The sequence below is a fragment of the Leguminivora glycinivorella genome, chromosome 11 (genome assembly GCF_023078275.1).
Source record: "Leguminivora glycinivorella isolate SPB_JAAS2020 chromosome 11, LegGlyc_1.1, whole genome shotgun sequence".
NCBI classification, from domain to species: Eukaryota; Metazoa; Arthropoda; class Insecta; order Lepidoptera; family Tortricidae; genus Leguminivora; species Leguminivora glycinivorella.
In genome coordinates, this window is record NC_062981.1 from 18,783,256 (window position 1) to 18,800,858 (window position 17,603).

Consider the following 17,603-nt stretch of genomic DNA (forward strand, 5'->3'; position numbering starts at 1 on the left):
GTCAATCCTCCCTGTCTCACTCCGCACTCCAACCTGTACTCATCAGACAGCGCATTTGCCCATCTTACGCTGTTGACCTGGTTTCCATACCAATATTTAAACATTTGAATGGTTTCCTGCGGTAAACTAGTATTCTCCAGCTTCTTCCACAACAGGTCATAGGAAACCAGGTCAAATGCTTTAGACAGATCAAGGAAACAGGCTACCACCGGGGTTTTACATTTTGCATAGTACTTGACAGTGTGCTTAAGGCACAGAATTGCAGACTCTGTAGATAACTGTGGTCGAAAACCTAGTTGGTTATCATGGAGTTTAACATGGCTACTTAGCTGTGAATTAAGCACACTATCAAATACCTTTGCCAGGACTGTTGCCAATGAGATGGGTTTGGCCTCCGGGCTTTTGAAGATACCTAACGGACCTAACCTACGTCCTCCTGGCTTCATTTTCCTCAATGCTGAGGGTCGTGATCCTACGTGGATCACATGACTCCAGATAACAGATTTCCAGGCCTTTAGGTCCCTTGCTACTTTTAAGGCATCATGGATTTGGTCGGACCAACGCGTTGGTCTGCGGCCCTTTACTCTTTCCTTCCACTGAGCCAGCGAACATAAGATTTGCCAGGTTTCCACATCAAGCGTTTTAGACCAGCCCCTCTAGCACAATTTGCCTTATCGCGCGCGAGTCCATACTTAAAGTCGCGATTAATATATGGGCTCGCGCGCAACAAGCCAAGTTGCGCTAAAGGGTCAGTTACGACTGCAGGATTTTTTCATGGTCAGATACTAAAGTATCCACGAACAGACTGTTTATGTTCCAAGCAGTTTTTGTCACAGTTCATGATGCTGGGTAAAGTGCAATTGCACTTGCAATGTCCGGCGTCTATCGTTTCCCCAGGAACGCAACCAGTAGCAAGAGCTAAAAAAACAGTACGTAGAGTTAGTGAAGGCAATTATAAGTCATTTGACATTTTGGATAATTATCCATACTTACTAATATTATAAATGGGAAAGTGTGTGCCTGTTTATTTGTCCGTCTTTCACGGCAAAACAGACTGACAAATTGACATGATTTTTTAAGTGGAGATCGTTGAAGGGATGGAAAGTGACATAGGCAATTTTTGTCTCTTTCTAACGCGAGCGAAGCTGCGAGCAAAAGCTAGTATAAGATAAAAGGTGTTAGGACTATAAACGATTTTAAATTCAATTCCAGCCAAAAAGAAGCTAGAAACAGTCCAAAAATGTCTTTGCTCTTGTAGTGTTCAAACATTTTAATTTTTTTTTCGACAAAGTTATGTGTAATTTTTATAAAACAAAAATCTAAAGCTTCCTAGTGCTAACGGTCACTGAGATTATCCGCGGATGGACGGACGGACGGACGGACAGACAGACATGGCGAAACTATAAGTGTTCCTAGTTGACTACGGAACCCTAAAAATGAGTTTGAATCTATCATAAGGAAGAGCGAGCGGGATAGACGATGTGAATGATAATGAATGAAAAGGGCGCAAACAGGTACCTAGTAGGCTAGTACGGAATATATACGTACCACGCAACTTTTTGAATGCTAGTCTTTTGGCCGGATTGCTAGACAGTTTTATGGTTGAATTCACGGGTTTACAGTCCTCATCGGTACAGCATCGTACAGTTGGTGTATAGCAAAAACAATAGTTGCATTCGACTCGGGAATACGTTCCTGTTACACATTCAGCCGAAGGATCTGGAAGAAAGCAAATTAAATAACCCCTTTCTTCACCGTAGGAAGTTAAAGACACTCACACTAATTATTAAGGTGGGCTAAAATAGCCACGGTATGGGTGCCGCAAGACGGGCGGGGCACCCATACCGTGCGTCTGGCAGGCCCAGGTGGAGATGGCGGGACGACCTGGACGTGTACCTCAGCGACTGGCCGGAGATCGCTCATAACCGCGACGAGTGGAAATCGAAGGGGGAAGCCTTTGCCCAGCAGTGGGACACGGTATAGGCTTTAAATATAAAATATTATATACTTACTAGAGATGCAACGAATAGTGGTTTGGCCGGATACCGGATACCGAATATTCGGCCTAACCATCGGCCGAATATTCGGACAGCAGAATTTTACCTACAATACCTACATTTAAGGAGTACCCCAAGAGCTATCCGGTCTTGCTACTACTGGGAAAATAACTTAATTCTATAACAGTACTTTTTATGTCACCAAAAATTAAGTTTGGTAATTTGGTATAGTTTTTTTAGTTAAGCCACCAAAATTTGTAACAAGAAACGTATAATATAATAAAAAAAATATTATTTTAATTCACTAAAAATCAGGCGAATTTGGTATCAGGACTTTTGTTTTAAATTCGACTACTTTCATTTATGACCTTTATAACACATTAAGAAACCACCTCTTTTTGTGAATGATACTTCATAGTAACAAAAAGCGGACTCAATCTCATTTTGAGATTACTCGTATTCGTAACGCATTTACTCTCGTTAAAAAAGTCGACGATAAATGTCGCTACCGTGTCGCACAATTTAAAACCATCGACAGAAAAAGAAGAAGAACAGTGGCGTAATTACCTTCAATAATTTGAGGTTCACCGAATGTCATATTCATGGAAGCCATAGGACGGTTCGAATCCCCTGTTTCGTCGGTTTCAATATAATCAGTGCCCAATTTCGCATCATTATCATCGGCCCCAGTATCGACATCGGCCCCAGTATCGACATCGGCCCCAGTATCGACATCAGCCCCAGTATCAACATCGGCCCCAGTATCGACATCAGCCCCAGTATCATCATCGATCCTTTCATCAGCATCATCATTGATTGCTGCGTCATAATCTTGGTCACTCCTTACACAATCTAATGAGAAAACGACTAGCAGCTGAAATAGGTTCAAGAAATTAGTTGGCATGGCGACTAGTAAAACGTGAAAAAAATCTTTGAACGCAAATACACCGACAGTCCATACCAATATTATAAATGGGAAAGTGTTTTTTGTCCGTCTTTCACGGCAGAACGGAGTGACGAATTGACGTAATTTTTTAAGTGGAGATAGTTTAAGGAATGGAGAGTGACATAGGCAATTTTTTGTCTCTTTCTAACCCCCACTTCCCTAAAATGGGGGGGGGGGTGTACATTTGTATTGAGTATTCCGAAACTTTTAAATTTAACTCGAGCGAAGCCGCGGTTTAAGCTAGTATTTAAAATAAAATGCAAGAAAGTGAAGCTGAGCATTTCTCTTTTTTTTGATCAATTGTACTCAGAGTCACGAGTACTTTCAATCTCACTGGGAGACAAAAGGTATCCCAGAATTTCCATACATTTTTGTTACTTTCCTCTTTTGTTACCCCATACAACATGTACGGAAAATGGTAACAAAATAAGAAAAATCGTATAGGACAATTTTTTTAACTACTAGGATTGAAAAAGCTGGTAATTCTGAGTAGAAATAGCATTTTTTTTTTCAAAAATATAACATTTCATAATAGTGGCAAAAAAAAAGAAATGCTCAGCTGCCTCAAAATAATCTCATCTAACTTGAAGAACCTTCCTACCTGAGCGCAGCGAAATGTTATAAAATAGAATCCTGAGCGTAGTGAGGGATTTAAGTGTTAACGTTCAATGTGGATAATATTAATATGCCACCATGTGACACATGCGCTGGTTTTCACATCACCTTTGAGGAAATTACGAGTATTATTTCAGTAAAAAACATATCTTATACTGGCAACAGAAAAATCCTTGAAAAGAAAAGTGAAACTTAGATCCCTCATGTGGCAGGGTATGTACGTACTTACGTAGCCAAAAGTACAAACAGTTCAATCAGTAGGTGAGCAGTTCCCAAAAACTTTGTATATAGCCACGTCAGCAAATTGTAATTGATCCTATTTTGTTACCAACATTTACTAATCTAAGTCAACTTTCATATACACAGGATAATTGTTATAATTAAGAAAATATATAATACTAGAGAGCCTTAATGATGAAATAAAACTTAAAAAAAAAAAACAATTCATCAAATAAATCTTGGTCACAAAATAAGAAGAAAATTAAATGATTTAACTTTTTCCTTAATTTTTGTACAAACTTTTTAAGAACTGCTGAGGTACGATAATATTAATGAAATAAAATTATTTAATTTAGTTATTTTACTTACCAAAATATACATTTTTCCGTAATGCATGTTTCAAAATCTCCAATAACAGCCCGTTTGAATTTACAAATTCAACGCTTACCCGATTTCATCAATTAAAAACAAATCAAGAATCCTAATTCAATCGAATCAATTTAAATTCTTAATTAAAATCAGGTTTGCCTTTCGACTCGCGTATCGTCGATCATAGACATCATTGAAAAGTTTTTCTTTTATGCAAAAGAAGAACATATTTCTGGAAATGCAGATTAAAACCTACATTGATTTAGTACGAGTATAACATAAGTACATAATATTTTCTTCGGTTACCGTGATAGTTACTCATGAAATAAAACTATAGAAACGGATTAAATCGCGTAGTTATAATGAAATTACTATTCATCCCGACGTTTCGAATACTTAGCAGCATTCGTGGTTAACGGGTGAGTCACCCGTTGACCACGAACGCTGTAAAGTGTTCGAAACGTCGGGATGAATTGTAAATTCATTATACGCGATTTAATCCGTTTCCATAGTTTTATAACATACTTACATATTTGTAATAAGCGTAGAATTACGATACAAGTGTGGAAAAGGCAAAATTACTACTTTAAACTACAATAAAATTGAATTTGAATAATTTTCAAAACCTCTCGCTTAACTATGGGCCATTTTTTTTTCAATTTGTCCACCCCACTTTTTTTGTAACATGAGTATTTTTGATTCGATTCATACTCAGAATCGAGAACTCTTTCGATCCTGATAGGACAAAAAAAGTGTCCCAAGATTTCCATACATTTTTTCGAACCTTCCAATCCGTTACCGCCATACAAAATGTACGAAAAAGTGGTAACGGAATGGGAATGAAACCTTGGGACACTTTTTTTCTCCTATTAGGATTGAAAGAGCTGGCGATTCTAAGTGGAAAACACATAAAAATTTCCAAATCTAAAAAAAAAGTGGGGTGGACAAATTAAAAAAAAATGGCCCATATAAAGCATGACCAGAAATATATGACTACTGTCAGGAGGGCGCTGTTATTCTGTTGTATGGGGTGACAGTTCAGTTTAGTATGATCAAAGAGATTTGAGTATTATAGAGAGTTACTGTCAAAGTAAAATGTGTAATCACAGTGCATAGACTGTCATCTCTTGACACAGGATTTAAACTTTTAAACGTCAGTTTTGACAATTTGGCCCATATTCTTATCTTGACATGTGTTAAAATGTCAAATATTAATATTAGCGCCATCTAGCTGAGCGTACCCCAAAGGTGTCCCATCTAGGCCACCGTACCTTTTCCTGTATGGTACTGAGGTACGTTTTTTTCTTAGACTTTATCTGTCTATACGGATATATATGTCTTTGGTATGATGAAAATGGTTCTTATGGAATTCCGCAAAATGGCGCGTTGTCATATATTTCTGGCCAAGCTTTAATTTAAGCCGCTAACCGAATCATGTATGGACTACAATTAATGTGTCTTATCGGCCGACCCAGTCAATAGAATCAATGCATGATAACGGGGCATTTCCGGATTGTGTCCACATTCTCTGAAACAGCGCGATATGGTTGAAACTAGAGATGCAACCACAGAGAACCTCCTATAGAGTGGCAGTCTTGTATATTTGGTTCGCGATACGAGTCACCAGTGTTTGGGGTGCGAGGAGCGGGCGGGGAATGTGTTAAGCGCGCTGTGATTGGCCGTTTCAAGGACGGCGGGCAGTCGCGCCAGATAAAAAGGGACAGAAGTATGACTGTCCCTCTACTGACGCGTAAGTGGCCAATGTAAGTTGACCTATGCCGGCTCTGAATAAATTATAAATATGACTTATTTGTGGAATGTAATGCCGTCTGTTTTTAAATTTGAGCTTCTTGTTACCTTTCCACACCATTTCACACTAAAGGCATCAAAATACCCTTTTCCAATTTTTTTGTGCGAAAAACACGCGCTGCTTTCGGGTCTGTTACTTGGTCGATACTGATCGGGCACGGCGAGCGCCCGCGCTTATATCAGTGCAAATACTAGGAAGGCTGGCGACCGCGAGTCGTCTTGTAATAGATGTCTATAGGGGTTGGTCTGTGGATGCAACGGATAGTTGATTAGCCAGATACCGGATACCGAATATTCGGCCTAATCATTGGCCGAATATTCGATATCCGGCCACCGAATATTCGGCCAGCAGAATTTTACCTATAATACCTACAATTTAAGCAGGGATTTGACTTGTTTCGTAGTGAACTTCGCACGGAGTCCGTTTTAAGTGCAAAAGTTTTGATATACATAATCATAATTAGTTCGTTCATGGAAAAATGGATGTTTAAGTGTTTTTTTTTTTAATGGTAAAGGGCTATGATTATAACCCTAACTGTTTTTGTAGATTTAAGTTGTTTACCCCAAAATCATTCAATGAAAAATAGCACATCCGGTATCCGGCCGGATAGTACGTCACTATCTGAGGCTAAATATTAAAATAAGGGCCGAATAGGCCGGATACCGAATAGTAACCGAATATTCGGTGCATCTCTAGTTTAAACAGATTACCTACCTTAGTTAGGTAACTAATCTAATTAAAGTACGTAGGTACGTACTTTAATTAGATATTTCGGATAACATACTCACTATTGAATCCGATCCAAAATTTTCATATAAGGTACAGCGGGGTAAATCTCGACTGGGGAACAAATGTAACTGATCCTTTTTTTCCATGTTTTACAATGTTATAACCAGTGGACACAATTTAATAATGAAAACATATACATATATGGTAGGCATGTTCAGTGGATACATGTAAAACTCAACATCACAGTGTAATAATGGGAAAAATGGATCAGTTACAATTGCCCCCCAGTCGAGGTTTGCCCCGCTATATCTTATGTAAAATGTTTTCAAACGAGACTACACAATCCATTAAGGGAGTTAAAATGAGGTTGGCTGAAGTTTGTATGGAGAATAAGATTTATTTCAGGCTTGAAACTACGCTCCAGACCAGACTATGCGCGCGAATCAAGGCGCGACGCCGCGAACGCGAGTGTGGAACTTTCTGCGTATCGAATCCACACTTAGGTTCACGGCGTCCGAATCAAAGGCTCGCACTGTCAAAAACTTATCAGGGTGGCTAGCCGAATGGCACAATCGCTCACGAAACGCTCACGAAACGAAGCGCTAGTAGATATCTATCTCTATCGCGCTTGCGTATTGGCGCGACAGAGCCAGCGGCGTATCGCTTTCGTTTGGCGTCGGAGAAATGCCATTCGGCTACGGGGCCTGATCCTATAAAATCCGATTACCATTTTATGTAGGTATGTTATTATTGTATAAATTTTAATTAGCATTTTAACCTCTTTAACTTTGTTCAAACAAAATGCAAGGTCATTGGCCTCACAACGAAGCAATTTAGCAGCAATGTCTAGTGGCTTGAGCAACTGAGGAATTCTCGTGAGCAAGGAATTTGCTCTGACGGAATTTTTCCTCTGTTCTAAGAAGGCACAACTTATTATCACAGTATGACCACCGTCCATTTTTTTTAAATTGGAATATTCCATTCCCTTTTTAAAATTGGAAATGACCGAAAAGAAAACAAACGACCGCACCGCCGCGACTTTGAAACTTTTCACGTATATGAAACCGAGAAAAAAATTACTGTTCCTTGCTCTCACTTACAAAATAATATGTGGATGACCTTGGTGATTTGGGTTAGCACTTTTTTACTCACATATAGACTTTATACAGGGTGTTTGTTCCATCGTTTGCCTAATTAAAATGGCGGATAGGTGGGCTTGTTCCCTATCTCACTACGCTTTCTAATTATTATTTTTTTGACCGACGTGCATTTTTTCAATTTTTTTTTGTTTTGAAAAAAAAAATCAACCAACTCGTTAAAATTCTATTTAAGTGCTAGAGACATGCAATTGTTATTGCATCGTAATGTGCAACGTTGCACTGCTATTTAAATCAATTTTTTGGACAATCTAACGCTTATTTTTTTTATTGGCCCGTTTGAAATCGGGTGAAGTTTGACAGCATGTAAAAATACTGCCACAGGTCATCTTTGATTTGCAATGAAAAAAACTAATAAAGGTCACGTTCACGTTCTTAAAATTCGATTTTTTCCCTAAAACAACAAAAAATCAGAAAAAAATGACCTCGGTCAAAAACAATTTTAGAAGGCGTAGTGAGATAGGGAACAACCCCACCTATCCGCCATTTTAATTTGGCAAACGGTGGACCAAACATCCTATATGTCCAAGTGCTTGACGATGTAATTATGTAGGTATTATCATAGAAAAAAATAATAATACTAATTTTTCTATGGTATTATGTTATGACATCTTCAAGCAAATGGTCTCATTAAGCTAAATTTCTAGGTTCTTCTAGGTAGGTACTTTATTTAGATATTTTTTGATTTACTTGTTTCTTTTTAAAAAAAATAGATTCCTTGACGAGCGGTCTGGCTCAGTCGTTAGTGACTGCCTGCTAAGCCGCGATTCTGTGGTCGAATCCCGGTAAGGGCATTTATTTGTGTGATGATCACAGATATTTGTTCCTGACTCATAGATGTTTTCTATGTATAAGTAGGTATGTATTTATCTATTTAAGTATGTCTATCGTCGCTTAGCACCCATAGTACAAGCTTTGCTTAGTTTGGGGCTAAGTTGATCTGTGTAAGGTGTCCCCAATATTTATTTATTTATTCAAGTGAAAATACAATATATTTGACCACAATCTCACCTGATGGAAAGTTCCGATGCAGTCTAGGAAGCATATATGTTTACCCAAAAAATGTCTATTCACTCTTGATTTAAAAAGATTCCAATTATAGTGGGCTGTAAATAGGCAAGTCAACTGTTTTTCAACTTCTAGCTTCACTTTGTTACGTTTCTTTGAAATAAACATGAAAGTAAAGATGTTTATGTCTACACCAAATAATGTATTATACACGTGGTACCTATAACAATGTATATAGTTAACCAACTCAAAAAATTTAATGGTACCTAACTCATTATCATTCATTTATTTATCATTACATTATTTCACATATTTCATTATTACACACAGATTTTATATACTGTGCATACAGGAACAAAAAAAAAACACGATTATTTGAATTCAGCCGCCCGTATCATTCGCGGGGACTGGAATCAGAAGTTACAGAATTTAAAAAAAAAAAAAAAAACTATAACAATGTTGAAATATTATAAAAAGCTCTATTTCAGGTAAAATTGAGCCTCGAGGCGCTAATAACGTACATGTGTACCGGTCTATATTTGACTTGGTGCCACCGTCTCACTTCTATCACCGCACCTCCCGCCAAAGAAACAAAGTTCATCCTCACTTTCTCGACACGTGGCAAACCAAGAACAAACGGGCCTCCCGCTCCGCTCGTTTTTGCCCAGAACGTGCAAGTTGTGGAATGAGCTACCTTCTGAGGTGTTTCCCTTGCGTTATGACATGGGGTTCTTCAAGAAGCAGGTATTTAGGGTTCTCCCCATAAGTGGCTCCCCTGATGTTGCTTATGTCCATGGGCGGCGATGACTGCTTACCATCAGGCGGCTCGTCTGCTCGTTTGCTGCCTATTTCATAAAAAAAAAAAACTAAGAGCCCAGAGCCGCCAGACCTTCCTCATTTTCTCAAGGATGAAACTTTGGGATAATGTAGAGTTCGTATCGACGTTTAATGTCTGCATTTTACCTCGTTCGGCCCTTTGACCATTTTTTTGCTATAAATAAGGTTTTTTTTAACACTAACTTTCCTTAAATTCTCAAGGCTGATTGTGTTATTAATGGTTAGGGAATGATGATTATTAATTCCTTACAGTATTTTCTAACACACATAAAAATCAGCCTTGAGAATTTAAGGAAGTTAGTGTTTTTTAAAAAACTTTATAGCAAAAAAATTGCGGACTCTGTGTTATTTGTAGGTATTGAAGTGTTGCCTGAATAAATGATTTCTATTCTATTTTAAATACAGTCAATGATAAGTGCTTATTTATTGTGAAATCATCGACATTTTCATAAACACAAATTGACCTAATATATCTCGAAGAATCAACACATTAAAATCAATGAAAATCCGCCCCTTTCCGTTTCCTCTCACAATTCGCTATAGTCGTTGGTCTCCTACATTCGAGAATGCAGAATCAGCTGGAATAGAAGAATGAATGGGGTACAAAACGATCAAAATGCAAAGCGGTTCCGTTTCCACTTTGGTACAAAACAATGTGTTGACGATGGTAGCTGGACGATTTTGTATAGATATTATAGGATATACGTACTACGGTGTGTTTTAAACATTACAGTTACCTCAAATTGCGTTCCTGTCAAATATTGTCATTTTGGCCTTTCTCCTAGAACATGAAAGAAAAGTAGTGGGCCGTAAAATATAAACAAAATCTACCAATCCATCATAAGGCTCCTTATGTCAGTTAAGGACAATTAATAAAATTGCAGGACCAAATATAGTTATTAAGGCCAGATACTAACATAGCATACCTAATTAAAATCAAAATGTTACTAACAATACCTATACCTAAGTTACTAAAAATATGTAAAAAGAGTGTCTCTTTTCGCCTACAAACTGCTATGCAATTTGGCGAAGATTTAAAAAAGATTTGTGTAATGTGTTTTCTGTAATAAATAAATTTAAAAAAAATAAGGTCTAAGACAGTTTCCTCAGTGACAGATCCACTTGGTTTTTGAATTTGGTTGTTTACCAAAAATGTTGTGACTACCCGAAAATATTCAAATTATATACTAATTTACATCCTATAGGTACGTTTTTGAAACGAAACACCAAACTGACATCACGTCCCTTAATAGCTTCAGGCTACTAACAAAATAACCTCAAACAAGGAAAGTAGGCACCAAGAAAGCCAATTTACCCAAAAGAATTGAAGTAAATGTAAGTACCGCATGTAGCATACACGTAGAAACAATATAGACCGAGGGTATTAAACAGGATCTAAATAACATTATGTCATCCTGCATCCTCTCGTGAAGCATACCATATGCTGACGGAAAGAGATAGATATAGCTACTTCACTCGATCTTCAATCAGTACCGTGGTGTAGTACCGCTTTTTCTCTCCTTTATGAAAATTGTATAGGTACATCGCATAAGGTCGCTCAGTGAAAAATACGTATGGACAAATGTAACTATCCAAAAATTTACGAATTAGGTATTTGTTTCGTTTTTTTTTTAATACCAAAAATTACAGAGTACAGGGGTCTCTACAATCTATGGTACTTGATGATTTATGGACAAAATGTAGAGTTTAACTGACATTTTGCCGAAAGCGGCTTGAGATTATGAAAAAATTAAAAAAGTTTTGGCCCGCATAGTTGTAAGGTTAAATAAAACTTTTTGCCGCGGGCTAGCCGCATTCCTGTTTGGGTATTAGAAAAAGTTTCTCAAGAGCGTAGGCACAGTGAAGTCGCCATCAGATATATCTGAGTGGCCGTAGCGCGCAAAAATATCTGAACACATCTTATCAAGAGTCTTCAAATCAAGAGTGAATAGGTAGTCTCACTCCATCGAAGGTCACGTCTTTGCCTTTTGCTAATCTGTGGCCAAGAACCAAGAACCCCATTTATAATAATTAATAAAACAAAATTAAAAGAAACGTCTTGACAATAGAGGCGTTTTCAGTATTTGTGAACATATTAACCGTGTCATGTCATGGCCCGGCTCCCCCCCCCCCCTGGATCCACGCATACGCTAAACCGATTGTCAATTTTAATTCCATTAATGTCCGTTGGACTTTGATTGAGACCGCCACTAGTATAAACGTGTGAAGGTGTGTAAGTGTGTGTGTGATTGGAAGGGGGCATTTTTTTTTTGTATGGAGTTGGCGTTCTTCTCCTAGTGAGTATATATAATATTCTTGCATTGCAGTGACTGGTTGCCAGCCTCTCGCCTACGCCACAATCCCACAGTCGACTACCACGACACCCTGTAATATTTTTCCTGCACGGGTAGCATGGTCGCGCGATAGACGATAAAAATATCAGGCCGTCCCTATCGCACTATTAGTAAGTGCGATAGGGACGGCCAGATATTTTATCATTTATAGCATGACCAAATTTGCCTGCCTGTAATATTTATACGACCAATGTTTTGTAATCAATTCACATTTTTGTTTTGTTCTCGAGATAATTAGTAATGTGACAGACAGAATCGCACCATAAGGTCACCTATTCTATAATTAGGTAAGTACTATTTTTCTGTTTGATGGAGCCGGAAAGCTGTAGCTTCGGCTTTTCAGCCGGAGGACATATCTTAAACAAAAAAAAACTTTGAAAAAATCTTTGTGTACTGTAATTTATTAACCAAATATCAATATTCCTTGGTTTAGAAAATAAGTATCTATGTATATAAGTATTTACATATTATATACTCGTATATCGTTGTCTGAGTACCCACAACACAAGCCTTCTTGAGCTTACCGTGGGCCTGTGGTGGGCCTCATTCAATCTGTGTAAGAATGTCCTTTAATATTTATTTATTTAAACTTCAGTACCTAAACCAAGGCCCGGAACAGCAAAAAAAAATGTGAACCTAACTCTTAATGGGGGCAAGTTTCAGTAGTACAGTGTACTTCTGACAAAAATATCCCTTAGTACATTTGAAATTTCCAGTGTCGATATAAGGTGACGGACCCAATCATGGACGGTTTAAGAAAAAAATTCGCCTGTTTTTGATATTTCACTGATAAATGTGAAAATTCTACGGCTAAGCGTGTTAAGCGTATTGCAGAATAGATACTCCTATTGGTTTCTTCATAGTTAACAAATTAAAACTAGGTGTTTTTCTCCAATTATGGACGGCAGTTCTCCTGTAATGGATCCCCCATTATGGACAGTGAAATAAGTTTAAAATTTTACTTTTAAAGCCAACTGATACGCAATGAGTCAATTTTATACACCATAAATACAATTAGTTTGGATTATTTTAACATAGGATTGTTTCTTGTAAAATTTGGTTTTGTAAATTGTTCCTTGTCCATCATAGGAGATACGCAGTTTTTTGGGTCCAGTAATGGACACTCGCAAAATAACGTCATTTCTTTATATCTTTGGAGCAACAAACTAGTATGTTTTAATACCTTATCTCATGATTAATGCAGTAAGTGAAACGCATTCAAGATTACACCGTGCGTTATTTTTTATTATTTTATACATGAACTCAACTCTCTTAGCAACATTACTAAGAATTCGTCTTGATATTTTTTTCAGTAAACTGGTGAATCTTGTCGCCAAATCCTTCAGAAATAACCGAATTAATTGAAACTTCAAAATGAAACAGCTCTACAACTCTAGTTTATGGTACATAGCCGTCAGTTTTTAGAAACTTATTTTAGATACTTATTTTTAAGGATTTGTGTTTTTTTGTCCATAATGGCATCACCGTCCATTATGGGGTATTTTACCTTACTAATTAATTATGATTAATTATCTCCGATATACCGGATATCCGCCTTATCCCTACAAAGGCAACAGAGACACTTTGACGATAGCGCTTTCATTACCTTAATGGTTTATAGTAGATATAAATTTACCAGGATTAGAAGGTTATCCGGATAAGACAGGATTTGTTGCCAGGCAGAGTTATGGCAGTTGGATTCACGGGTTGGATTATTGTCCCGGAGCTGTAACTTCACATTTTTGACACATTTGTTTTGAAGTAGGTTGCGATGTGGCTAAGACGTATCGTTTGCCAAATCTAGCGTTTATTTACGAATTGATTGAATCGATTAGGCCCTATGTGCAAGGAGGCGCTTAAACAAATATACGATTTCTATCAACTTACTGAAATGTAATTTGAATCGAAATGACAGACTGCTACAGCACTAGTTTAAAAATAAAATGAATGATAAATGACATGATAAGTAAATCCTGCGTGTTAAATTAATATCGTAAAATACTCGCTAACAAAGATCCGCAAAAATCTAACATGACTGTGTTAGATTATGTTTAAAGTAAGCGATATATTGTTTTTAAGTAAATTTTTTTTAAATATTATTACAGGATTTTATTTAAAATTTTATTAGGTCGCTCCAGTTTACGTTTTGTGGACGCTGTCATGTGTCAAAAATGTGAACTTACAGCTCCAGGACAATAGTGGCCATTTTCGGATGAAGGAAACGCCTAACAATCGTAAACAAAATTTGATTTAATCATCCTCATCATAAAACTTACCATCAGGTGTGATCGTGGTCAAACGTCTACATATTCATACAAAAAAAAAAACAAAAAAAAAAACAAATGAACAATGTTCGAAAAAAATGCGGGGCTGTTGAATTAAGAAACTACTTCAACTTAGCTCACAATACTTCACTAGAATTGGTTGAAAAAAAAAAAAAACCTGGGATATATTTATAACCGCGAAATTTGAAGATTGTCAATTGCGAAGATTCTAGATTCTATTAGACGAGGAGATATTCTTCAGCTTTAAATTTTCCCGGCTTACTCATCATCCTCCTTGCGTTATCCCGGCATTCGCCGCGGCTCATGCGAGCCTGGGGTCCGCTTTGACAACTAATCCCAAGATTTGGCACAGGCACTAGTTTTACGAAAACGACTGGCATCTGACCTTCCAACCCGAAGGGTAACTAGGCCTTATTGAAATTAGTCCGGTTTCTTCACGATGTCTTCTTTTCCTTCACCGAAAAGCGACTGGCAAATATCAAATGACATTTCGCACATACGTTCCGAAAAACTCATTGGTGGAGCCGGGGTTCGAACCCACGACCTCCGGATTGAAAGTCGCACGTTCTTACCGCTGGGCCACCAGCGCTTCTAATTTTCCTGGCTTACTAAACTTCTAAATATACCTACGCATTTTTCCCAAGGATACCTACCTACTCACTTCATGAAACTATTATGACATGACGTAGTGCGCAGCTACCAAAATTAATTTGTTTGAATATCTAACTACTAAATCGCGATTCCGTCCTACAATTGTGTTTGCCTACAGCCTAAAGGCATTTCTCTATAGCGTAGCTGAAGTACCTATAAGCTTATACCACGTCGTGTCGCCACTTGAGCAACAGGTTTATTAAATTAGGTGCCTATTTGCGAAATGAAGATATATAGATAGCTAGAATGTGTAAACATCCCAATATAATATATAATCGAGTCTAAACCCAAAGAGTAAAACTATTATAAAGAAACAGTATGCTCCAACAGATAAAAAAATCCCGCTTTTTTCTTCTAAAGCAGTAGGTGATTTAGAGGAGGTATCAAATCTGTCGTAGTTTTTCGTCTGCCTAGGCCGGGTACACTGAGCAGTGTGCGTAATTGAATGCACAAACGCTTCACGAAACGCTCACGAATCGTGAAGCGTTTGGGCACTAGGCTACGCACACTGGTCTGTCTGAGCATAACGTAATCAGTAAAGCTTGTTAAGTAATGATTTTGACGATTTGATGCTTGGCAATTTTTTTTTTCAGATTTATAGTGGCAAAAAGTGTTGGTAGCGTTGTCCTGTTTACTCACGACATGAAAGGGGCGAGAGGTGAGACTACACTGTTGCCAATGTCATTACCTTTAATTCCGTTTTATACCAATACTATTTTGCCAAACTGAGTTTGCCAAACTAGAGACAAGGCAATTTAATGTTCAAATAGAGAAGGACCTTTAGATTCAGTACTGAGATTATTTCCTGAATCTTGTCACCCCTATCTCATATCCGAGCTATTATGATAGCAAGCATTATTTACTGAGATTACATCGAGGTATCCGCCGCACGGAAATATGAATGTATTTCCGGTAGCAAGGCATTGTTAAATTGTTATAATATTTATCATGGCAAGGGTTCTATTGTTATCAATTAGCATTTAATTTCCTATGAGCCAAAACCACACTTGCAAATTAAATACGAAGCGGGCTTCGGAAGCCACTTTTCCATAACTTTTACAATTTTACATATCTAGATAAAATACGGCTTATTCACTATAACGACATAAAATAGTACATTACGATGCAAGTGCGTAAAAAAGGAAGTTCGAAACGAGTGGCGATAAATTAAAACACGACCGAAGGGAGTGTTTTAAATCGACACGAGTTACAAATTTCCTTTTCGCACGTGTATCGTACGACGTTTTTCAGTACAGATGAGCCTCCGAAGTTTCGACCTGGCATATAATGAACCACTTCTCGAACTAGTGCGTAAAAAAACGACCATCTGTACTGAAAAATATATTAACAATAATTAAAGTAAAAAAAATACCACGACTATATATTTTTTTAAATTTGCCGCTTTTTTCTAGTGACAGAAGTAGCTTGACAAACTTTAGTAGAAAATCGACATTCAGAATAAGGCCCCTCGCACACGGAGGCAACAGTTGCACGGCGACTTTTTTTGTCTCTGTCGTCACTCCTTGGACGCAAGGAGTGACGACGCGACGCGACGCGACGCGAAATTTGAAGATTGTCAATTGCGAAGATTCTAGATTCTAGACGAGGAGAGATTCTTCAGCTTTAAATTTTCCCGGCTTACTCATCATCCTCCTTGCGTTATCCCGGCATTCGCCGCGGCTCATGCGAGCCTGGGGTCCGCTTTGACAACTAATCCCAAGATTTGGCACAGGCACTAGTTTTACGAAAACGACTGGCATCTGACCTTCCAACCCGAAGGGTAACTAGACCTTATTGAAATTAGTCCGGTTTCTTCACGATGTCTTCTTTTCCTTCACCGAAAAGCGACTGGCAAATGGCTTGTGTGATGAGTAGAGATACTTGTTCCTGAGTCATGGATGTTTTCTATATATTTCTATAAGTATTTGTATAAGTATATTATATAATTTATATAGGTACATATATCATTGTCTGAGTATACCTGTAACACAAGCCATCTTGAGCTTAGCGTGAGACTCAGTCAATCCGTGTAAGAAGTCCTTTAATATGTTTTTTTTGTACGAGCAGAAAAGTTACTCATTGAAGGCACTGTAATCTGCAGCGTTGTATTCTTTAAGTAGTATTTGAATTTGAATTGTTTATTGAATAAGCATCTTACATGAACATAAAAATAAATACAACGTCCCCCAAAACTGTTTACCTACACAGTTTGACTGTGGGATCCACGAGTCTATACAATAGATAATTAGTTATGACGTTAATATTATTGCTAAGGTAAGTAAAAAGTAGTTAACAAGTAACGCGTCTAAAGTTTGTCTATGTAGTATTGGAATGGAACAAAGCCCTTTTGAACCTATTTTTGTTTTTCTCCATTCTAGTAGGTAATTCTTTTTAGGGTTCCGTACCAAAAAGGTACAAAAGGAGCCCTTATGGCGCCTCGAGAACTACTTATGCTATCGATTTGAAATTTGGAATAGTTATGAACATTGTTAACCTCTACAAATTGAAGGTAATCTTTTTAAATTTATTAATATTAATTATAGAAAATGGCAAAAATGAAAGGGGGGCAAGCTGTAAATGTCAAGATACTAGGTCAAGTGAGGTATGGTAAGAAAGAGCTCAAATG

At 37.6% G+C, this 17,603-nt stretch overlaps 1 protein-coding gene across 1 annotated transcript; it reads right to left on the reverse strand.

The window, feature by feature from the left end:
• Positions 1-546: 546 nt before the first annotated feature.
• On the reverse strand, positions 547-4,223 carry LOC125231210. Its single transcript, XM_048136585.1, has 4 exons — positions 4,147-4,223; positions 2,565-2,871; positions 1,549-1,719; positions 547-918 (listed from the first exon to the last, which is right to left on the reverse strand). Exons 1-4 carry the CDS (start codon positions 4,171-4,173, stop codon positions 779-781), a joined length of 645 nt encoding a protein of 214 aa, XP_047992542.1. The 5' UTR covers positions 4,174-4,223; the 3' UTR covers positions 547-778.
• Positions 4,224-17,603: the final 13,380 nt, after the last annotated feature.